The 22,224-nt window shown below is 44.2% G+C and overlaps 4 protein-coding genes and 1 long non-coding RNA gene across 12 annotated transcripts; 2 read left to right on the forward strand and 3 right to left on the reverse strand.

Annotated features, from left to right (window-relative positions):
- Positions 1-81: 81 nt before the first annotated feature.
- On the reverse strand, positions 82-3,815 carry LOC133470675 (visinin-like). Of its 4 annotated transcripts, none has more exons than XM_061759308.1 (6): positions 3,676-3,815; positions 3,483-3,554; positions 2,270-2,363; positions 1,981-2,182; positions 653-764; positions 82-501 (listed from the first exon to the last, which is right to left on the reverse strand). In XM_061759308.1, the coding sequence occupies exons 3-6, from the start codon at positions 2,359-2,361 to the stop codon at positions 416-418; spliced, it is 492 nt and encodes a 163-aa protein (XP_061615292.1). In that variant the 5' UTR covers positions 2,362-2,363; positions 3,483-3,554; positions 3,676-3,815; the 3' UTR covers positions 82-415. The 4 variants fall into 4 exon arrangements, with proteins under 4 accessions (XP_061615292.1, XP_061615293.1, XP_061615290.1 ...); XM_061759309.1 differs by having other exon boundaries at positions 3,445-3,554; XM_061759306.1 differs by having other exon boundaries at positions 1,981-2,363.
- LOC133470678 (uncharacterized) lies at positions 3,710-5,324 on the forward strand. Its single transcript, XR_009786044.1, has 3 exons — positions 3,710-3,803; positions 4,213-4,700; positions 4,836-5,324. It is a non-coding gene; the product is annotated as an uncharacterized LOC133470678 (long non-coding RNA).
- tmem238a (transmembrane protein 238a) lies at positions 5,314-6,956 on the reverse strand. Its single transcript, XM_061759310.1, has 3 exons — positions 6,798-6,956; positions 6,222-6,415; positions 5,314-5,655 (listed from the first exon to the last, which is right to left on the reverse strand). The coding sequence occupies exons 2-3, from the start codon at positions 6,370-6,372 to the stop codon at positions 5,492-5,494; spliced, it is 315 nt and encodes a 104-aa protein (XP_061615294.1). The 5' UTR covers positions 6,373-6,415; positions 6,798-6,956; the 3' UTR covers positions 5,314-5,491.
- Positions 6,957-7,022: 66 nt separating this feature from the next.
- Positions 7,023-12,731, forward strand: LOC133470674 (coiled-coil domain-containing protein 106-like). Of its 4 annotated transcripts, none has more exons than XM_061759302.1 (8): positions 7,023-7,091; positions 7,202-7,245; positions 8,400-8,537; positions 8,694-8,897; positions 9,768-9,911; positions 10,222-10,428; positions 10,664-10,824; positions 12,253-12,731. In XM_061759302.1, exons 1-8 carry the CDS (start codon positions 7,042-7,044, stop codon positions 12,406-12,408), a joined length of 1,104 nt encoding a protein of 367 aa, XP_061615286.1. In that variant the 5' UTR covers positions 7,023-7,041; the 3' UTR covers positions 12,409-12,731. The 4 variants fall into 4 exon arrangements, with proteins under 4 accessions (XP_061615286.1, XP_061615287.1, XP_061615289.1 ...); XM_061759303.1 differs by having other exon boundaries at positions 7,025-7,091; positions 8,694-8,885; XM_061759305.1 differs by lacking the exon at positions 7,023-7,091 and adding an exon at positions 7,103-7,112.
- A 646-nt stretch (positions 12,732-13,377) lies between these two features.
- Positions 13,378-21,179, reverse strand: LOC133470671 (gamma-enolase). 2 transcript variants are annotated; one of them, XM_061759295.1, is made up of 13 exons: positions 21,026-21,179; positions 17,919-18,007; positions 17,291-17,386; positions 17,156-17,214; positions 16,999-17,068; positions 16,791-16,924; positions 16,595-16,686; positions 16,349-16,479; positions 16,035-16,232; positions 15,718-15,919; positions 14,930-15,038; positions 14,794-14,852; positions 13,378-13,905 (listed from the first exon to the last, which is right to left on the reverse strand). In XM_061759295.1, the coding sequence occupies exons 2-13, from the start codon at positions 18,001-18,003 to the stop codon at positions 13,836-13,838; spliced, it is 1,305 nt and encodes a 434-aa protein (XP_061615279.1). In that variant the 5' UTR covers positions 18,004-18,007; positions 21,026-21,179; the 3' UTR covers positions 13,378-13,835. The 2 variants fall into 2 exon arrangements, with proteins under 2 accessions (XP_061615279.1, XP_061615280.1); XM_061759296.1 differs by having other exon boundaries at positions 17,919-18,004; positions 21,026-21,171.
- Positions 21,180-22,224: the final 1,045 nt, after the last annotated feature.

Genomic DNA, 22,224 nt, shown 5'->3' on the forward strand with positions numbered 1-22,224 from the left:
TAGTACTTTCTTCTTAGATGTGGCTTTGGCGCCATCTTATGGTATCTTGGGGCACTTCATACATCAAGTGACGCCATATGATAATTTGTGTGTAACAAAACTTTATTTTTTTTGTGGAGTGAAATAGTAGAACTGTAGTTTGAATCCGCATTTATTGACAATAAAACATCAAGGAGGGCACATTTGGGCTGAGAAGCTCAACGAAAGTGACTTAGTCATGTGACAGGAAACAGGAAGTGGAATTACATGCTTTGGTGGTTGTCTTTAGTCCTGTAATAATTATATGCCTTTTATTCTGGAAAAGATGCCTTGTTTCTCAAATATATATATATATATATATATGTATGTATTTTGTTCTTAAAAAAAAAAAAAAAACAATTATTAATTGTAAATGAAAGAAAATTGTAAATGGCTGTTACTTGGGGGGCTGGTACTGGATCAAGCGGAGGGCCTCGTCGTTGTCCAGCACACCCTGGATAAACTCGCCCTCGGCCACGCGCTCTGGAAAACATCACAAAACACAACACCACAATTTACCTGCGGGCAACATCCCCCCCATCCTCGCTGGGCTGGCAAGCAGTCCGCTGTTCGTTCAGATTTGCCCTGGCATTCAAGTAAGTTGCTGTCTTTTTTTTTTTTTTTCTTCACTCACCGTTTTCTCCCTTGTCAAAGAACTTCCACAGTTTTTCTGCCCTTTTTTCTGGGGTGTTCTCGTCAGCAGGAAGTTTGGACACCTCGTCTTTGGGAATCAGCTTGAAAATGGCCTGGTAAACGCGCACACACACACACACAGTCATGATAAGAATAATAATGATAATAATATATTACACAATCATTTCTCTTGATTTCTACTGTATGAGAGTCTAAATTGATTTGGTGGTGAGGACATTGGGGGGGGGGGGGAGAGCTTTACAGGTGACCTTGAAAAGCCTCGTTGGGCTTAACGTGTTTATCAGCACCAATTAAAAGTCTTAATCCTGTTTTCTCCTGCATGGAGACTTCTCATCACTTCAAATCACACATTCGCACTTTATTTTTTTCAATTTGTATTTTTTGAATGTATATGTTTATTTATTTATTCCCAAGTTTGAGAATTGAATAAACCTGTCATGCATGTTTTTTTTTTTTTTTTTAATGTAGAAGTTTGCTAGAGTCGCCGGAGAAAACTCGACTTGTCTTCGCCCGTCTCCCAAACACGCACACTCCGCACATTAAAACAATTAAAATCAATACAAATTAAATAGTTACAATGTTACAATTTTCCCATTCCGTTTTAATATTATTTACAATAAACCAATGCACTAATTATGTCATGAGATAAAGCATTTTTTTTATTCATTGAAAAATATATAATATAAATATTAAAATATTTTAATTATCGTAATCAATTTCAGGAAAAAAAACTGCTAAATTAACCAATTTTACAGGACTCTTGATAATGTAAATGTTCGGTGGGCTTAATTAAATAACGGCGCGAGTCGTATATGATACTAATGTAAATGTTCGGTGGGCTTAATTAAATAACGGCGCGAGTCGTATATGATACATTGCCCATCCCTGGACTATTTATGTTTCCAAACCTTTATTGAACCAAGGCACATATTTTACATTTCAAAAATCTCACCGCCTCCCACCGAACAACAATGTCACCAAAAGTTGATATCGTGAAATAATGATGATTGGTTGGAGTAAAACTCCGCCTCTTGTCTTATTCTGCGGGAGGCGTGTGCATGATGTCGCCTTTTTTAAAATTAGAAATGAATGAGTGAAAATAGGTTCGATACATTTGAGTAAGCTTGTTTCCGCCTATTACGCTGCTCTGTCAGCTCATGGTTTAATTTATTGCGGCTCTCAAGGCTCTAAGAACTTTGAGAGTTTTCACCATATCATACTTTTAAAAAATATATATATATTTTTTTTGCATTTTAGTTTGTTGTAAAATATGTGCCTTGGCTCAATAAAGGTTGCCCAAAACCTTACCGTGCAAATTTCCTTGACCTCCGACTTGGTGATGTAGCCGTTCTTGTCGACGTCGAAGAGCGAGAAGGCCCACTCCAGCTTCCTGGTGGTCTTCCCGGTGGAGGTCATGTGCAGGGCGATGATGTACTCCTTGAAGTCCAGGGTGCCGTCGTCGTTGCTGTCGAAGGATCTGAAGACGTGCTGGGCGTATGTGTTGCCGTCGCTGTCTGGGAAAAACTTGCTGTAGATGGACTGGAACTCATCCTTGGTCAGGCGACCGCTCGGACACTGCCTCTGGAAGTTGTCGTACCACTGGGTGATCTCCGTCTCGGAGAACTTGGTGTGGAGCTTCAGGTCCTCCAGGATCTCCTTGGACACGGCGCTGCTTTTGCTGTTTCCCATGACTGATGGTGATGACACAAGTGTTTGGGGGGGGGGGGGGGGGGGTCACATTAGTAATTTGAGAGTCTTTAAGCTGCAATACGTCACAAAAACAAGCGACTGTTGTTACGTCAGCTTCCCAAATATATTGCAATATATTGAACGATGAGTTGACTAAGCAGCTAGCATAGAACGCATTGCAGCGATACATTTTTAACAAAACAAGCTTACTCAAATGTATCTAACCTAACTATTCTCACTTGTTATTGTTTAAAAAAAAAAAAAATCATCCAGACTTTCAATCTTGAGGGGACATAACGCCGCACGGCTCCCGCAAAGTGAAGGAAGAGGCAGTGTTACAATACTCCTCAGATAGTTTCGGAGCGTCAAATAGATGTGTTTTCGACGCTCTAATTTGTTAATAATGCATAAAGACAACAAATGACGTGGGGACAGAGCAAGAGTGTTGATTTGTGAAAAAATATGAAACTGACCATATTTGGACATACGAAGTTTCCGCCCGACAGCGACGATATGTGCTAGTTTCAAGTCTTGACCGTAAAGTTTCAACCGGGTCTCAAATTCCAGCGGCAAAAAGTCTTGCTCAGTCACAGCATATATTCGCACATTAGCCACTTTGCACTCAGTACCTGTACTTGCTAGCTCGTCGTTAGAAAACAAAAACAGTGACCGGAGTCGACTCAAATCTAAATCGTAATGACTCCAGTCTTCTTCTCTGACAGTGAAGGATGAAGTTAGGTGTCGTAGATGCCGTCGTCTCTTATCTTTGAGTCGCAAAGCTTTTGTGTTGCTATTCTCTGTTTTCCCGTCTGATCAACGACATAATCCTTCAATCCAAATGTAATAATCTCTTGAACTCCCTCCGTGATACTCGCTTCATGAGGTGGCCTCTGCACTCTTTCAAAGACAAACCAAATGGCACACTGTCTTAAAAAGAAAATGCTGATTTTCAAATGTTCACAGACTTGTTAAGTCATGCAGTTCAAGTCTAAGTCAGGGCAAGTCTTCATAAGTGTTAACCAAGTCTTAAAATTGGTAATTTAAGTCAAACTCAAGTCAATTTATGTGATTCGAGTCCCTCACCTCTGGATTATAAAACCGATAATGATGATGTTTCCTACCGAGGACAAGTTGACGATCTAGCAGCTTTGCAGAAGAATGGGCCTTCAAGTCAGTCCTGGGAGGAGAAGATTCTGGAAGGAACAGAAATCATTAAGTTGATCAAGCCTAACGATGTCACCTGACTCGGTGTACGTGCTCATCGAGAGAACGTTACAACTGATTATTTTGCTTATTTTGGGTTTTGTTTCCTACCTTGTGTTTGTGTGCGCGGGACCGACGGGAATATTTAGTCTGGCGGCCGCCGAGGAAATCCGCCTCCACCTGCTTGGATTAGTCAATTAAACGCCGTCACCCTGAGGCGGAGCCACGGGAGATCCCGTGTGAGTCTCAACACACACACACACACACGAATATGATGGTTTTAAGTTCTTGTTGGATGTCACTTGTGGATTTTTGTTTTTGGCCTTATGATCATTCAAGAAGATGGACTCAAAGTGTCAAAACATCAACTTGTCATCTTATTTTTACTTTTTTTTTTTTTTTTTTTTTTTTTTCTTTGCCTCCACACTGGGAGAGCTCCAGAGCCAAGTGCCCAGGCCTGCTTGGGTTGCTGGCCAGCCAAGAGGCTCCTTGGCTGGGACTTTTCTGCTCACCTGGCACCCCCAAAGTCTGATTCTCCTTTGTGTCCTCCTTCCTCTCCCTCACCCTCTTCCCCTTTTCTTTCTATATATAGTATGTCAAATATATAATTGCTTTGTATACATGTACTTTTTTTTTCACTGTGCCCAGAACTGCTTGCATTACTGCCCAGCGAGGAGACTCCTCGGCGGGGGAATTCACGCTCACCGAGTCCCCCGAAAGCCTGGTGCTTTTTTTTTTCTCCGCTCGTCTTTTTACTTTACATCCCACCCATTTGTCTCGTGCATTTTAGTGTATCACACATCAACCTCAGTGAGGCTGTGGGTCCACGTTGGGATGCGGGAGGAGAGTGGCAGTGGAAATCAAAACAAACATCAGGATCGAGCGATTAAGCGAAAGCGAGACTTTGGCGCTGCGACCTTTGACCTTACGACGAGCCAAGACTGACCTGCTGTCAGTCGAGCAGGTGACGGCTATGCGGCGTTTCAACGAGCTTAAGGGACGGCTGCATTGTGGCGGCACGCCACCTGCTCCACCTGCGCTCTTTCGCCACACAGGTGCCACTTCTTGCCTGCTGCATGATGGGAAATCGCCAGCTCTTGATGCTGACTTCATGCAGTACACATCTGTTTTCAAATGTACGTAGGAGTAAAAGTAAAAAGTCTTCAGAAAATTAACTCGAGTACAGATACCTGACAAATCTATGTCAGGACAGTAACAAAGTATTTGTACTTGATTATTTCCCACCACTGTTTGTTTGGGTGCTGCTTTAGAAAGGAATCTGGTGATTGAAACGAGGGGGCGGGGAGATTAGCGACGGAGTCGGGCAGCCAATGTGGCGAGTTGAGGCGGCCTAAAGAGGATTTGGCATCGGAACAAAGCAACGGCGGAAAAGGGAACGGAAAAACGGGCCTTCCAGTGTCGCTAAATCCCCTTGACCAGACTTTGGACGGATCTATTTTCAGAAGCAAAGGTCAAGCTCATTGTCGTCACGGTGACGAGGAGATCTTCATTGCCACAGAAATAAGAAGAGGAAGAAGAAGAAGAAAAAAAATGGAGCAACTGCTTCATCTTCTTGTTTTGGTCTCATGAACTTCTACATGCACACTCAGTAGACTTGATTTACTTTAAATGGGCCATAAAAATGTATGCGCTGGTCCGGATCTCACAGGAAAACGACATGAACTACCACCTGAAGTCATTAGAATTGCATGTGACTGTTGACAAAAAAAAACAGACATTGGTGGAATACATTTTTTAAAAAAGCTTTATTGAAATGTAACTTGATCATTAAATGACAACATAAATGTAAAAGTATGAAGAGTATAACAGCAGAGCTAGGTGAAATGTTTTGGACAATCTGGTAACACTTGAACGTGAACACTGGCTGAAGTAGGTGAGCCCTGGCTGCCCTCCGCACTCTCTTTCCTCAGCGGTGGATTCTGTACGTGAGGATCTTGCGGCTGAGGTTGCGAGCCAGGCGGTCCACGGCGCTGCCGACGTGTCCCAGCTCCTTTTTGTACGTCAGGCCCTCGATGTTTCCGCTGTACCACAGCACCCAGCCGCCCAGCGACATCAGGACCAACAGAGCTCCTGCGCCCGCGCACACACACACAAAACTAATGTGATGAAACCTCATTTTGGACTTGAAATAGTTATTTTCCAATATATTACAAAGGTTGTTCAAAGTGTCAAAAGCATCAACTTTGGACTCAATGAGTGGATCAACACATGTACACAGATAATTTAAAAACACACAGGCATATAGTCTTTATCCTCTGTAAAGAATGATGAATATTACAGCAACTCACTGAGTTAGTTGAGAAATGCTTCTTTGTGTGTCTGTCTGTATTATACTGCCACCAAGTGGCCAACTCACGTACACCGGAAGGAGCAGCACAATGTCCATCAAATGGAAGCAAAGAATTTGGCAATAACTTTAATTTTTTTACATTCTATTTATGTCATGACTGTATGTACTTATTATTTACAATATGGTAGAGTGCTATTTTTCCTATTTAAAAACAAGTGTTTTTTGGGGGAGGAAGGCTAGAACAAATTAATGGCATTTCAATGGAGAAAGGTGATTTATGACCACAGTACATAATATGTACTTTTGTGTACAACAACACGTTGATCCCAGGTGTGCACTCACGTACCCGTGTAGACGAGAAAGTCTCCAAAGTCTTGACCTTTCACCTCCAGGGGGGCAAAGACCCCCAGCAGCAGGGCGACGGCCCCGAGCACATCCATGAGCACGGCGAAGGCCAGAGCCAGTTTGCAGTGGGACAAACCGTCACACAGGCCCATGCTGGCTCGCTGATTCTCTGGTCAGGGGAAGGGAGGGGGTGGGCTAAAAAAAATATATAAAAAATTGGTCATAAGAATGCTCCATTACGGGATAAACACTTTGAGGGAAGTCAAGTAAGCTAAGGTGAGGCTTATGTGGCAAATGCAAACATGTGGTAACATGAAGGGGAGGGAAAAAAAAAAAAGAAAAAAAAACCCTCACACTCTCACACACACACACGCGCGTATGTGTGTATATATATATATATATATATACACGCACACAAATATTTTAATTAGACCTATGAGTTATTGTTACTTACTTGGATTCCTTTAATAAATTCAAGCTATTATTAAAACAAACTTTCTTGTATGACTTCGTCCACGTTGACAAGAAAACTAAAAGCAAAACATTTAAGAGATCATTTCACACCAGTGGGACTTACTTGTTATACTCGGCCGCTGAACTGCATCAAACGCTTCCTTTAACGTCTTTAATATTTCTTGAAATTTTCTTTTCCCCTTTCTCCCCTACTTCAGTTTCTTTACTTCCGCGTTTTCGTACCTGCGCCCACCCACACGTGACCTTTACCCTCCCTTTTTTTTTTTTTTTTTTTGCCGTGCAACGCGAACGACGTGCACGTCCACGACAATTAGCATCCGGGTACTTCGGGGTTTTTTTTTTTTTTGATGGCGCATGCGCGTAAATACGACCACCTGTGCGGGCCTCTTATAATCAGGTAATTGACCACCGGCGCCAGGTTGTATTACAGAAGTATAAACCACAAACTTTCACTCGACTTATTCGTCGAAAACTTGAACATTAAACGAACGTGATTATTCCCAATAGCAGGATGAATCCAGGAAGCAACTCAGACGATGCCAACACGTCAGGTAATTGCTGACAAAGTGCGATATATAGATTTAAGAATGTTTCATGAGCAGTCCACCTATTAGCTTCATAGGAGAGACAAAAATGTCTTCAATGGCTTCTTCTCGATTTTTTTTTCTTCACTTTTTGAGTCCGAAAATAGCACCACGAATAATTTGTGTTATGACTCTTTAACTGTTTTGTTCGTTGTCCGATACTACGGTCAATCTCAGGTAATAGCCGGTACCAAGTGGAAGTTTTATGCCTGTTATTTGGGTCAGTCTCGGGTGTTAGACAGTACCGGGTGCCTATATGGCTGCTCAATAGGTAATAGACAGTATCAGGTGGAACAGTTTGTGTTTGATACTCGGGTCGATCCCAGGTAATAGCCAGTGCCATGTGTTTATACTGTTTATCCGCTACCTGGGTCAATCTCAGGTCATAAACGTTACCAACTGAAATACTTTATATGTCTGCTAGTTGGGTCAATCTCAGGTAATAGACAGTACTTAATATGTGAAATAAAAAATTAAGTTGGTCCAATTAAAACAAAAACAACCTTGTTCCATTGGAAAGGGCTTGGAAAACCCTTGAAATAACGTCATAATTATTAAGATATCTTGAATAATAAGGAAACTACCTTTTTTTAATTGTTATTTGACACATTGAAAAAAGAAAAAGGTAGTTGAGGAGCACTTTGTGATATTTCCCAGCTTGGTTGACACCGTGATGATTATTGTTAATATTATTTGTCTTATCAAGGCCATTTTTTTTCTCATTAACTGTCCGTTGGTGTTTTTCATTTCACTGGAATGGCAATCTGGCACAAAATGGCCGCCGCGTCATCAGCTGTTACAAATGTGGCGTAGACTTCCATTTTAGTTGCATACAGGAAATACCCCTACACGGTCTTATCTTTGTGTATTATCTTCTTTACAAAAATAATAATGTTGCCTTTTGATTGACACTGTCATTTAACAATAACTTTATAATTACGGTTGTCATGTACAGTGGTGTGCATCTGCACTGTGTCATACTGTGAGCTGTGTCCTGTTTAGTGTAGCTAAATAAGTTACCCGAAATATAAAAAAAATCTCTGTATGAAGATATGGTGAGGGTGTGTACTTAATGAAGTGTCCTGTTAGTTTAGAATATTGTTCTCTTTCATGTGTTATAGCTCACGATATGGCTCCTGCCGCAAGAGGGGGAAGAGGAGGTGGAGGTTTGTACCTGGAGTCTTACGAGGTGTCTTTCCCACTGGAGGAGGGCACGGAGAGGGCGACCTCGTACCACCACGGCCAGCCGATGATGGACGGTACGCTACGCCATGTTGCTGACCGGTTGTGTTGACAGAAGTCTTATTACTGCTGCAGAACATGATGAATTCCATAAAACCTGATGTGGTGTAAGCAAGTAACTAAGTAGATTACTTGCATCAAACTTTGATGTTTCATGTGGCTGGCCCCCGCAGAGCCCAGCATGCAGGATGCGCCCCCCTCGCAGTATAGCCCCTTCATCCTGGTGTCCAACCTGCGGGCTCACCTCTACGTGGCGCTGGAGAAGAACGCCTGGCTGCAGAAGCGCATCGAGGAGCTGGAGGAGGAGCGCAACTTCCTGCGCTGCCAGCTGGACCGCCTCATCGTTGGCGTGCGGGGGCACGAGGGTGAGGTGGGAGGTGGGTGGGGGTGGGGGTGGTTCCTCGCGACACCCACATCCGTTTATGCATCCATCAAGCCACTTCAATGAATCATTTGCTTTTATTTATCGTGCACCGCGTACACTAACAACACTGCTGCAAACGGAGAGGAGCTGGTTTACAAAGCCACAGTCCGTCTTGACAATGTAGCATTTTGCTCAATACATTGGAGAGACTGATGACCACAAAACGAAAGACCGCATGAAAAACTTTTCATTTTGTAGTTTTCACTCCACCCACATGCTTTAGACACATTTAAACTTACTAAAAGACATTTTTGAAGTGTTTCTAAGTGGCTGGTCTCACCCTCTCGCCGTCAAGAAATAGGAATGTATAACATGACAAAGTAAAGACTCTCTGGCTCACACGGTTCTGAAATTAGAGACAAAGGGTGCTCGCTTCAAGCTGTTTGTCACTCCCAGTTGACGTTTACTGCACTAATGACATTAAACAAAAGATCATTCAATATTGTGTATTTAAACACCACAATGTTCGACCAAACCATACAATTTCGTCGAGCAAAAGTCCTCTAGCTTAATGCTAACTTATAATGCAAAGTGCTAGAGACAGGCTAACAGGTTAGCATGAATGTTACACTAATTGTACAATTTAAAACAACTGCTACTTTGCACACCTGGAGCCGCAACACATACAAACAAAACATACAACAACACTCACAAGCATATATTCTCTCTGCTATATGGGAATAACCACTTATTACTAGGCAATGACAAAAGGCAAAACTTGTTTGGAAAAATGTCATTCCTATTTGGGAAAACAAAATCCAAATTGTAATTTTGTGAGGGAGAAACAAAACGTAACCAGCGTCCATGTGCGTTAAATTTCCAGAGTGGTGCGGTGACGCCCATCGCGGCGGTGTGAAGATGCAACCTGCCAGCCCCACTGGCCCGCCGTCACCCATGACCACCCGCTCCGGAATGACCCTGAAACGCCTGCAAGGACCTCGGCCACGCCACGGGACCGCCATCCCCGGTGAGAAACTTGACCACCATCTTTCCATGTACGGTACAGTCGAGCCTTACCCCAAAAAGTTGCAAAAATGGGACGGCCACCAGCAAAATGGTTTCAATTGCTTGGATTAATAGTTTAAACCCTAAATATAGTAGTGCCTTTCCATACTTCGTTAATCCATTTCAGCCCCACTCACCACCCTCCCCCCCCAAAAAAAAACATTGTAATGTGCTTTTCTTTAATGAGAAAAATAGCAATCTGTAATATTGTAAGAGTTCCATTTGAGGCGTGTGGCTCACTGTATTCATTCATCCTTCTGACCTGACCGCAGTCAAGCAGGAGTTTCACCTGGAGGAGGAAAAATTCTACACCGACGACGAGTTCCTGGAGGAGCAGGAGGAGGAGGAGGAGGAGGAGGAAGAGGAGGACTCTTCCCTGGAGGCCGGCACCAAGAAGAAGGGGCGAGGGCGAGCCGGGGAGCCCAGGATGAAGAAGATGAGGATCTTCCGCATCACCCACGGCAGGGAGAGGCAGAGAGGTGAGAGGTCACGGGGATGATTCCCAGCCACCGTTAGTGCGTCTCGAGCAGCGATCCTATTCCACTTCAATTGGTCTGAAAATGATTATTAATTGATAACTAATAATACATCCAGGCCCGGCAGAACAATTAAATGCTCTTCCAGTAGGTGGCATCTAGGTTCAAAAGGTCAAACTAAGATTTTTTTCTTTGTGTGTGTGTGTGTGTGTGTGTGTGTGTGTGAACTCCTTTGCAGTCAAAGACCCGGATGGCGTTCTGATCCGCTACAAGAAGATCCTGTCCACCTACCAGCGTGTGAGGAGCATGTCCAGAGCTTTCCAGATCCACGGCGTGGACCGCAACACCATGGCCTCCACCTCCCCCATCGCTGAGCTCCTGCTGGTTGCGCCGGAGAAGGTCTCACGCTTATTTTGCGTTCTTTGGTGGCGGGCGGGCTGTGCATTTGGTACTTGGGCCTTCAGTAGGGATTTACAATCATAATAATACTACCACCACTATCATGTCATCATAATTACACAAGCCATGAATAGTATACTAAAAGGCAACTGTACTACGTTTATATTTTGGGGCATTTCACAATCAATACTTATCGTATAACATTACAAAACAAAACATTTCCATAAAAAAAATACATCATACTCACCAGAGATGCTCATTATCAAATATATTCATGCGTTTTGCTCGTCGAAATTGCCTATAACAAATTTTGCCCCGACAGATCAGAAAGTTAAAATGCTGATGTCATCAAGCGCTACCTGATTGGTTAGGAAAAAAAATGCCACATTGGTAGTGTACAGCTCTCGAAAAAAATAAGTTTCCCCTCCAAAAAAAAAAAAATAAAAAAAAAAACGCAGTATCTTTTTGGGGTATTTTGATCATGTTTCGTTTTCTGCAAATAAATTATAATAAAACTAAAATATAAAAGCAAAACTGGAGAAATTGATGGCCTTCGGAAGGCCCTTGGCCGATTAGAGTGACATGGCAACACGTAGAGGCAGAAATATGATTGGACAAAAAACATCTAACCATCACACACGTAATGGAAGCAACGGAGCCCCCCTGGTGCCAAGGTATGAGAAAAATTGAATTCATTGATAATCTGTTCCCTCAATTTAGTCATCTGTACCCTCAATTTCATAATCCGTTCCCTCAATTTACCAAACTGTACCCTCAGTTTAGCAAATTTCTGGGACTCCATATACAGTTCAGTTTCAGTTGAAAAAATGGGATGTAGGATATATCGCGACATGACAATTTATTCACAGAATTCACACCAGCAAGAATATAACATCCAAATAGAATTTACTTTACTTGACAGATACCGATACGTATACGGAGCCCCAGACATTTAGCTAAACTGAGGGTACAGATTACTAAATTGAGGGTACAGATTATCAATGAATTTTATTTTTCTCATACCTTTGCACCAGGGGAGCTCCGTAGGACGCAGTGCAGCCAAGACGAACAAATAAACTAAGTAAATAAAATAATACATTCATTGCACTGCCACAAATTACCACTAGATGCCACAAGATGGCGCCAAAGCACTTATTTTTTATTTTATTTTTTAATTCAACAAGGGAATGGCCTAGCTAAATGAAGCGCCACCCCTCACTTCAACATAGTTCCCTTAGCACCAAAAACGACACACTATGATGCCAAAGCAATATTTTTACATAAGAATATATTTGTATTTGTATTTGAGCACAAAAAACAGCAAACAGATGAGATTTAAAAAATAATAATAATTTATATCAAAATGTGGAATTTGGGACGCGAATGGGTGGTTGACACGTGCGCACGCGTTACTTTGACTGCATGCAGATGGACGAAGTGGGCGAGTTCGAGGCGCCCAAGGAGAAGCTTCTGGACTACGCCAGGCGCTGCTACAAAATCATGGACGAGCAGACGCACGTCAAAGTTCAGAACATGAAGAAAAGTCACAAGCTGCTGCCCATCTCCTATCGCTTTAGGAATTGATCTCCCGCATTTTTCGGACGCTTCATGTTTGACCAGAAGGAAAAAAATGTGCACTTTGAATGACTTCCAAGTTGAAGGAAGCTGCTTTATTATTGTTATTATATTATTTTGTATTTTGCGCAGATCTTTATCAAAGTTTTCTGGGGAGAAATCCTAGATGAATGATAAGAAGTGACCTCATTTAGTTTGAGATGAATATTATTTATGCCTCAAAGTTTTGCACAGTATGTTTGTTTGGAACACATATTATGTTGTTTGCTGTACTTAAGTTGTTCTTGTAATTATGTTGAAATATTAAAAGGTGATATATTTTTTTGCATCAAGTTAAATGTAATTTGATTGGCTGAATCGAGGAAGGTTCCATTGCTACTCGGGTGACCCGGGTGTTGACCTCTTATGGTAAATGGTCAAGTTAGATGTATTTTTTTTTTTTTAATTCAATTTTGAGGCAAAGAAATAATAATTGTTAGACATTTAAATTCTGGCGTCACATACTTAACTTTCATTACTGTACAATTGAATATTGGAAATTTGCGTGATCAAGAGAGGTCATCTAATTAATAACTTTCTGCTAAGACAGTTGGGGAAGTTTATTTGACGTTATGACAATTTAAAAGTCACGTTAAATTTGCTTCCAAATTAACATCTTCATTGCAAAATTCATATAAACTTAGAATACTTTAAATAACAATTATTCAGTTTAACCTGGAACCAGAAATTTAAAAAAAGGTTTTTTTTAACTTAATTCCCCAAAAATGAAAATGTCTGTTTTTGCATTTGCACCTGTCAAATGTTTACTCCCATATATATTTCAATATTTCTCAGCAGAGTTACAATGTTACATGCATCGGTAGCTGTAAACACTCAATGCAAACGTTAAAAAAAAAAAATACATTTGTGGGTTTGTGCTTACGTTTCTAGCATGCTAAACATATACTGTAAGGACAAAACATTTACAATCATCAGATGTCAGACTGTAAATTGTTTTTATTTCACACATTTGCTCATGGTTCTTATTGTTCCTTGAGATCTCTTACAGTGAGTCTCGGACCGTCCGCCGACATTCGCGCGCATAGCAAAGTCGTCTATTGGCGACGTCACAGTCACGTGGTGGTGGGAAAGTGAAGATGGAGAAAGGAGGCCAAGAAGGAGAAACAAGGATGAAGATGAGGAGGTGCGCATGTTGGTTTGTCCCGGTCTTGAAGAAGTCTTTGACATTTCTTTTTCAACTACTCTTTTAACACTACATTAACAGTGCATGTCTGGCTTTTAAACTCCACTTGCAGGTGTGTGTGTGCAGCATCAACCTCTCAACCCACATCATAAGAGTCCAGTGCATATTTTTTATCTTTTTTTTTTTAAGGTATTGTGTGAGTTTTCTTCCGTACATGGCTCAGCGTGTGCGTGCGCGCGCGTGCGTGTGATTTTCACAGGACGCTGGGGTTCCTAAAGTTGTGTCCAGCAAAGCGGGCCTGGTCTCCCAGCTCCTCCTCGATCCTGCAGACAAGGAGATAGGATGAAATTGCATTCTGGGAGTTTGGAGTGCTGTAGTACTGATGACACTAAGGGCCTCTTCCGATTATAGGAACTTTCCTAGCCTAGCGAGATGGCCTGGAAGCATTAATTGAATATAGCCTACTACAGATAGAATGAATTGTAATCCATAGCAGGTGGTTTGGATAGAGGAAAGTCAGAAAGAGCCGCTGCTGCTCTTTCAGTGGTTTATTTAAACAAACGCTTTGAAAATACTGTAAACAAAAACACACTTGGCACACCTGCTGGTACACTGCAGTAGCTGATGTTACAACCAGGAAATAGCCGGCCAATCGTACGTCCTCGTAAGTCAACTTCCGCGTCACTCAACAAAGCAAACCCGGCTTTAAAGGTGCACACACATTTACATTCTGAGTTATTACGGTGACGAACGTGTTGACGGCAACCTCCAGGGGACAAAAGTAATCTCTGCACCTCGTATGCATATACTGTATTATTTCTTGGTGATGAAGAGTATGCATGAAAGTTAAAGATATATAAATAATACCATAAATACTTGGTTGCTACCTCCAACGATTATTAAGACAACGTATGTTTTCTATTTATGAAGGTCGTCACAAGGGAGCCCCCCTCCCCCCATAAAAAGGCCCAAAAGTGACGCAAGGCAATCCTGGGATCGGAGACTCTGCTGGACAACATGCCGTCCGTAAATCATGTGATGTGGATTTAGCCAAAGGCAGGAGTGCGGTGACTTTTTAAAAACTGTTCAGACTTTCTCTACAGTTTTGGCGTCATCCGCACCCATCCTCATCTTCCTCAACCTCCTCTTCCTCACCCTGCCTCCACTTGCCTGCCGCAAAGGATTGTGGGTCTGCAGGTGCGGTCACTGACCTCATGAGCTGGTTGTACTTGGCCAGCCTTTCGGACCTGCAGGGGGCGCCGGTCTTAATCTGCGACACACAAATCAAGATGAAGCTTTGTGTGTGTGTGTGTGTGTGTGTGTGTGTGTGCATGTGTGTGTGTGTACCTGTCCAGTGCACAGTCCGACCACCAGGTCTGCGATGAACGTGTCCTCGGTCTCCCCGGAGCGATGGCTGACCATGACGCCCCAGCCGTTGGCCTGAGCCAGTTTGCACCTGCAGGGGGGCGACACTCGCGTGAGCGGAAGTGGGCCCAAACGGACAGGAAGTGAGTGACAGCATCTTGGTTGTTTCGTTGTCATGGTGACTGTCAGTCAGGTAGCAGACAGCAGCTTGGGTTTGTTTAGAGGATGTTGTAGTTCATGTTTTGCCCTGTAGCGGGTGCGAAATGACGCAACTTTAAACCTACTTTGAAATCCCTGGCTTGGAACCCTAATTTGAACCCTAACGTTGATTTAGAACCCTAACAATAACCTTAAAACCTTAGCTTTGTCTTGAAGCTTTGTCTTTGAATTCGCAGTCCCAATGTTGAAAAAGCAACCCCTTGCTTGGAACAAGAACTCTGGTTTGAAACCCGAACTTTAAATCCTTACCCTAATTTAAAACCCAAACTAGAAACTCAAACCCTGGTTTGAAATGCTAAATTTACTTTAAAGCCCTAATTAGAAACCCTAACTCTGTTTTAAAAGTCTAATATAAAACCTTAAGCGTGGAGTGAAACCACAATTTTAAACCTGAAGACAGGTTTGAAACCCTAACTGTTTGCAACTCAAATTTTAGATTAAAGCCCTAATTTTAAATCCTAACCCTAATTTAGACCCTAATTGGAAACCCAATCCCTGCTTTAGTTTTTAGTTTTTCCGTGGCTGTTTTTGTTGTTTTCGTGGTTGCGTACGCTTGAATGGCCTCGGTGACGGAGCCGATCTGGTTGACTTTGAGCAGCAGGCAGTTGCAGGCGCGTTCCTCGGCCGCCTTCTCGATCCGCTTGGGATTGGTCACCGTCAGGTCGTCGCCCACCACCTGGATGCCCACCCGGGCCGTCAGACGGGACCAGGCCTCCCAGTCGTCCTGGTCGAACGGGTCCTCGATAGACACCACTGGCGTAGGAGAGAAGGTGGATATGCGTCACACGAGGGGTGGGTGTATGTGTGTGTGGGGGTGGGGGGTTACCCGGAGTCCCTGGGAATATCCGTCGGGGTTAGGGCGACCCACCCGGGTAGTTGTTGACGAAGCCCTGGTAGATGTCGGCCAGTTCTTCAGCGCCGATGTGGCGCTCAGCGTCCGGCGGGGACTTGAAGTCCAGGTCGTACTTTCCCTCACGGTGGAACTCGGAGGCGGCCACATCCATGCCCACCACCACCTTGTCCGTGAAGCCCGCCTTCTCGATGGCCGTCTGGAGCAGGTCCAGAGCTGGCGGGACCACAAAGACGGCGGAAAATATTGTCGTAATCGTCATGGACGTAGTCTTTCTCGACGAGGACATCATTATCGGCATCGATGTTGACATCGACGTCGTCCCTCCTCACCCTCGCTGTTCTCCAGGATGTTGGGTGCGAATCCTCCCTCGTCGCCCACGTTGGTGGCGTCCTGCCCGTACTTCTGCTGGATGACGCCCTTCAGCGTGTGGTACAGCTCGGCGCCTATCCTCAACGCCTCCCTCGGGGAGGAGGGGGAACAAAACACGGGATCACCGTCAACACAACAGCTGGAGAGGAACCCACCTTGGAAACCCGAACCCCTATCTTGAAAGTTTGTAGACCTAACCGTCTTACTTGAAGGATTCTGCGCCCACGGGAAGCACCATGAACTCCTGCATGGCCAGTTTGTTTCCGGCGTGGGAGCCTCCGTTGATCACGTTGAACGCCTGCACACGGCGAGGGGCGTGGTCAAAGCAGGTGAGGAAGAGGAGGAAAGGGAAGTGAAACGGTGATGATGGTGATGCTGACGATGATGATGATGAAGACTCACGGGCACCGGCAAGACCATTTCCGTGTTTCCCGCCAGGTCTGCGATGTGTCTGTAGAGGGGGACGTCCTTGTGGGCGGCGCCCGCCTTGCAGACGGCCAATGACACGCCCAGGATGGCGTTGGCCCCGAACTGAGCTGCGAGCCAATCACGCGGCAGCAAGTCATTTGATGACATCCTGCGTCGCATGACTTCTTTCTTTCCGACTTACATTTGTTTTCTGTGCCGTCCATCTTGATCATCAAGTTGTCCAGCTGCTCTTGTTCCACCACGCTGATGCCCTGCGCACACACACACACACACACACGCACACACACATAATTTAAACACTCCAAACAAACGCCGTAAACATTCTCTGCAATACTCACAGAGGCTATAAGCGCAGGACCCAGCGTGTCGTTGATGTGTCCGACGGCCTTCAAGACGCCTGAAGAAGACAAAAAAACCAAAGAATATCTCCAGGCTGCCCCCTGTTGGTAGCGTAGTGAAGTGCACGCACTAACCTTTTCCCTTGTATCTGCTCTTGTCGCCGTCTCGCAGCTCCAAGGCCTCGTAGATGCCCGTCGACGCGCCGCTGGGCACCGCCGCTCGAAACACACCTGCAACAACATGGCAAAATGGCAGCCCGCCCCCCCCCCACCCCAAAAATCTGAATAAGTATGTTTCTTCGATCAGTCACTTTATGAATCAATCTGGCAGTTGAAGGACAATGTCAGTTTAAGTTGTTTTTTTAACCGCCAGTAAAATAAGGACAAGAAGAAGGACATTACTTTAGGTACAGAACGGATTAATTGCGTTTCCATTCATTTCAATGGGTAAAGACGATTTTAAATAAGAGCAAGGTCAAATTAACTTTGTATCTCAAAGCACCTCTGTGTATGCTTGTGAGTGCTGCGTTTGTATGTGTTTCTGCTCCGTTTGTGTTTAAGTAGCAGTTTTTGGAGTGTTTAGAATTACATTAACATCAGTTAAGTTCCTTTAGCCTGTCTACGGTGTTTCGCATTATATGTTAGCATTAAGCTAGCAGATTTGCATTACAAGAAATTATATGGTTTGGTTGAACATTTTGGTGTTTAAATATGCAATGTTTAACTATTTGTTTAATTCCAGTTTTCCAGTGGACGGGCGCACCTTTGTCGGTGCGGAGGTCCACCTCCACGGTGGGATTCCCTCGGGAGTCCAGGATCTCCCTGGCGACGATGCTGACAATCGACATCCTGCTGAAGACACACGGTAAGAGACACGCTTCCTTTCAGCTTGGTTGTTTGTTTGTTTGTGGCTGGACATGTGTTACATGACTCAACACACACCAGTCACAACATACACACACGCACTCACACACACACTTGTGGACATCATCTAAACATCACTTCCTGTGGGGATCTTTCAATTTGGGGGTGCTGAATTTCCCCCCCCCCCCTTAAAAAACACAATTGGGGGGCACCGGCGAAGTGGCCGACTTTCAGTCGAGGGAGGGCATGGCCACCCCTGGCCACCATCTAGCTCCGCCCCTGTATATAAACAAACAGTGGACTGATGGCAAGCCAATGTCAGGGCCTTGTAAAAATAAATACCGGATTACCTTAAAATGCCATAAATAACCGCAAAACACTACTTTGTTCTAAATGAAGCACCTCAACTCAGTTCAATGTAGTTCCTTGGCACAAAAACGCTATAAGATGGCACCAAAGCACTACTTGACCTGAGTACAGAACAGTGAATAAGTGACATAATAAATAGATCTACTGTGTGTGTGTGCGCGCGTGCGTGCGTTTTTTCCCGCCCCTGCGCCTCATTATTATTCCAGGCACGCGCCGCTGCAACGTGAGGTGCTAAAGTGTCTTCTGGTGATGTGCAGTGGGACACTAGATGGACGTTCGGCGGTTGGTGACGTGAGCGAGAGTGTGAGCGTCACACTCGGCTCATCCGCCATGGACCCCCCACACACAATCTCCAGGGGGGTGCTGTGTGCGTGTGTGCGTCTTTTTTTATGTGCTTTTATCTTCCCGGGAGCTGTTTTACTTGAGGCCCCGCCCTGCAGCACTGCAGCGTTTTGCTCCTTCTGAGCATGAAGAAGAAGAACGCCACGTCCACGTCGTCTTATTGTGTGCAAATGGCAACATTAAATTTGTTTAAAAACAATTTCAAAAGGAAAAGGATCAGGTAGAAGTGGTCAAAAAAAAAAGGTTAGAATATAAATGTAAAATATATTCCATACAGTGAACCATCTCATATTTGTGGTTTGGCCTTCGCAAAAATCAAATAGCTGTTTTTGGTCAAAGCAACAAAAGTATTATTTTGGCACCATTTTGTGGCATCTTGGTGCCAAGGAACTATGTTGAAGTGAGATAAGGAGATTCATTTAGAAAAAGAAAGTCCAAACTTTAACTCCACGTGTGTTACAGTGAAAGCTGTTTGAAGGTTTAGAATTACCATAACATTGACGCTAACGCTTTCCATTAGCCCATCTATGGAATTTCACATTATGTGTTACAGGCCTGCTGCTGTATTTGAAATATTTTTCAAATTGATTATTCCTTTGAATAAGTGGATAAAAATTAATTGCACTTTTTTTTTTTCCAGTTACTGTTTATTAACAGATTATTGTTGTTTATTTGGTATTGTTTCTGGTACTGGTTCTCTCTGGTACTAATTCATGCCAAGGAAGGGCTACCTGTTTGATATCCACTTCTGAGGCTGCTTCAGGATCAACTATTTTAATTACAGGTTAGTCATACTGCAGCTGCGAATAACCAATATTTGCCTAATGGATTAAACTGATTATTACTTTTGTCCATAAATTAATGATGATTCAGTTGCTGGTTTGCTCTGTAACATGTCAGAAAATCGGCAAAAATGTTGGTCAAAAGCAGATGTTTGCAAACGTCTCATTTGGATTCAACACAAAGATAACCAACACAAAGATAATAAATCGAAGAATATTTCATGTTGAGAGACTGAAAATTCTGAGGATTTGGACGATTTTAAGGTTAGGCGATGGCTCTATTGGTCGATTAATTTGATAATCGATTAACTGTTGCGGCGCAAATACGTTAGCATTAAGCTATCATGTTGTCACTAGACGAAAGGATATGGTTTGATCGAACACTTTGGTGCAGGTCTCTCTTTTGTTTTATGCGTATGAATACTTTAAGAAGTGTGTGGTAATATGTGGCCCGGGGGCCTCGAGTTTGTGAAGTGTCCCCTGAGGCCACTCCCTATTTGTCGGCTTTAATCCGCTCAAACATCTCTTCCCTTCCCGTCGCTCGTCTCTCCTGTTGTTGCGCGCGTTGCCGTGTGTTACGTAAGCCCGCGTGGAGGGATGGAGGGAGGGCCCTGAACGCATCACGCCACACCTTCCTTCCACAGACTGCAGTGCTCGCCAGAGAAAGCACAGCGGAGACAGCGGATACGGTGCTGCAATGCATCCTGGGTAAATCAACACTGGACCGAACCAATGAGATTTTTTTTTAGAATGTATTTTTCCTTCATTGAGCATGCGTGACACACACGTCAAGCGAATGGAGAGAGGGTGTCGTTTTAATTTGTACAACCGGGCACGCGCACAATAAGGAAGGCGCATCAAGACAAACATAGTCGATAGAGAGATGGAGGAGAAAATGGAGTGATAAATAATTAAATAGGCTAGTCTGGATACAGAAGACATGCAACTCACACACGCACACCTGAGTGCCATCTAACGTGAATGCGCTGGGGCTCGGACACAAATACACACTACAGTACCTCTGACACACACACTCGTACGCGAACGCAAAGGCAACATTTTCTATTCAATCTACGAATGTGTGTGAAAGAAAATAAACACACGTACATGCATAAACACACGGTCGGCAACGGAGAAACATAAGCCCAAACATTTTGCCCAAAGTCCCTCACACATGGTGTCAACACAGACAAAATGCACATCCATGACACACACACACACATGTAACACAATACTGCATACACAATGTATTACCGTAGCCAAGATGCATTATAACACACACACATTGTGCACATTAATTTGACACAGACACACACCTACACACACACACAACAATGCACATCCACCTCACACACGCACGCACACACGATGCATATTAAACACACACACACATACACCCACGATGCACATCCACCTCACGCACACACACACACACACAGGCTGCACATTAATCACACACACATTCACAGACACACACGCAGTGCACAAATAAAGATGTCGACGCCGTCGTTACCTGCCGTGTGCGTCGTGCGTGACTTGGCGAGAGGCTGAGATGCTTCTGGAGCACCACAAGCACCCAGAGAGGAAAGCGAGGGGGTGGGGAGGAGTAGGATAAGGGGGGGCCCTGTGATGATGGGAGGGCTGATTCGGAAGAGGAAGGAGGAGGATTGGATGGAGAGTGTGATGATGGCGAGATACAGCTGAGATGCAGAGGAAGTAAAAATAGACCAGGGGAGGAGGGGAGGAGGGGGCCCCTTTGGGGTGTACTCCGCAGTGGGGTCCTCTCCATTTGTGTTACGTAATAATCCATCCTCCAGCAGATATGATGAACTCCTTCCATGGGAAACAATACAAGCACGAATCGAGGTGATGCTGCTAATGCGACCGCTAACTAAATGCATTCAGTGTGTGTGTGTGTGTGTGTGTGTGTGTGTGTGTGTGCGTCATCCCTTTTCAAAAGCTTTAAAAAGCTGAGAATTCCATGATGCGTATTTAAAACAACAACATAGCTTTGCCTATGGTAAATCCGTGTTCGCTAAATGCTAACAAACCATTCCAAACACCACTGGTAGGCTAACGAGCAGCATCGGTGTTGCGACGTTACAACCCTTTAAACCACAGATATTTGAACACAAATGGTGGCGCAACACATGTAGACCGATAATAGCACAATACTCACAGGCATGTATTCTTTATCCTGTGCGAAGAACAACTAATATTACTGCGGCTTACTGAGCAATTGTGACCGTCTCCATATATATCCGTATGTCTGCATTATAGTGCCCCCAGGTGGCCAAGGCATGCACGCCAGCGTAAGCTATTGTTAAGTGAAACATCGCAAAGCGTGCGTATTCGAAACTTCGCGTTGGTGTGTGACGTTGTGTGTTCACACACGTGCGCGCACACACGCTCGGGCGCGCTGCTGCTGCAGTAACCTGCTTGCTCTAAAAACAGGCCGATGAGGAAGTTTTCGTCTACTGGAGGCTGACAGTGATCCACAGTGACAGGCTGCGTGGAGGTATGTGTGAGTGCGCGCGCGCGTGTGTCGGTCTCGCACATCTAATGGGATTATTCCTGCGAGAGGAGCAGTGCAACGTCCTCCCCGGCCGGATTGGCCGTGGCTCAGCGCGCGATTGAGACGCGCACACGGCAGGGAGGAGGCGAGGTCAGGGGGTCGGCGTGGGGAATCTGTGGGGTGAGACCCCAAGTGAA

This window comes from Phyllopteryx taeniolatus, chromosome 21 (genome assembly GCF_024500385.1).
Source record: "Phyllopteryx taeniolatus isolate TA_2022b chromosome 21, UOR_Ptae_1.2, whole genome shotgun sequence".
NCBI classification, from domain to species: domain Eukaryota; kingdom Metazoa; phylum Chordata; class Actinopteri; order Syngnathiformes; family Syngnathidae; genus Phyllopteryx; species Phyllopteryx taeniolatus.

Coding starts and splice junctions, on each gene's coding strand:
- LOC133470675 (XM_061759306.1), bottom strand. CDS start 2,361: ATGGGAAACAGCAAAAGCAGCGCCGTGTCCAAGGAGATCCTGGAGGAC. Junction 765..1,980: donor AGGTCAAGGAAATTTGCACG/GTAAGGTTTTGG, acceptor CGCGTTTACCAG/GCCATTTTCAAGCTGATTCC. Junction 502..652: donor CTTTGACAAGGGAGAAAACG/GTGAGTGAAGAA, acceptor GATGTTTTCCAG/AGCGCGTGGCCGAGGGCGAG.
- tmem238a (XM_061759310.1), bottom strand. CDS start 6,372: ATGGGCCTGTGTGACGGTTTGTCCCACTGCAAACTGGCTCTGGCCTTC. Junction 5,656..6,221: donor AGACTTTCTCGTCTACACGG/GTACGTGAGTGC, acceptor GCGCGGGCGCAG/GAGCTCTGTTGGTCCTGATG.
- LOC133470674 (XM_061759302.1), top strand. CDS start 7,042: ATGGCGCATGCGCGTAAATACGACCACCTGTGCGGGCCTCTTATAATC. Junction 7,092..7,201: donor TGCGGGCCTCTTATAATCAG/GTAATTGACCAC, acceptor TATTCCCAATAG/CAGGATGAATCCAGGAAGCA. Junction 10,429..10,663: donor CGGCAGGGAGAGGCAGAGAG/GTGAGAGGTCAC, acceptor ACTCCTTTGCAG/TCAAAGACCCGGATGGCGTT.
- LOC133470671 (XM_061759295.1), bottom strand. CDS start 18,003: ATGTCGATTGTCAGCATCGTCGCCAGGGAGATCCTGGACTCCCGAGGG. Junction 14,853..14,929: donor TCGGACTGTGCACTGGACAG/GTACACACACAC, acceptor TGTGTGTCGCAG/ATTAAGACCGGCGCCCCCTG. Junction 13,906..14,793: donor AAGTACAACCAGCTCATGAG/GTCAGTGACCGC, acceptor CCTTGTCTGCAG/GATCGAGGAGGAGCTGGGAG.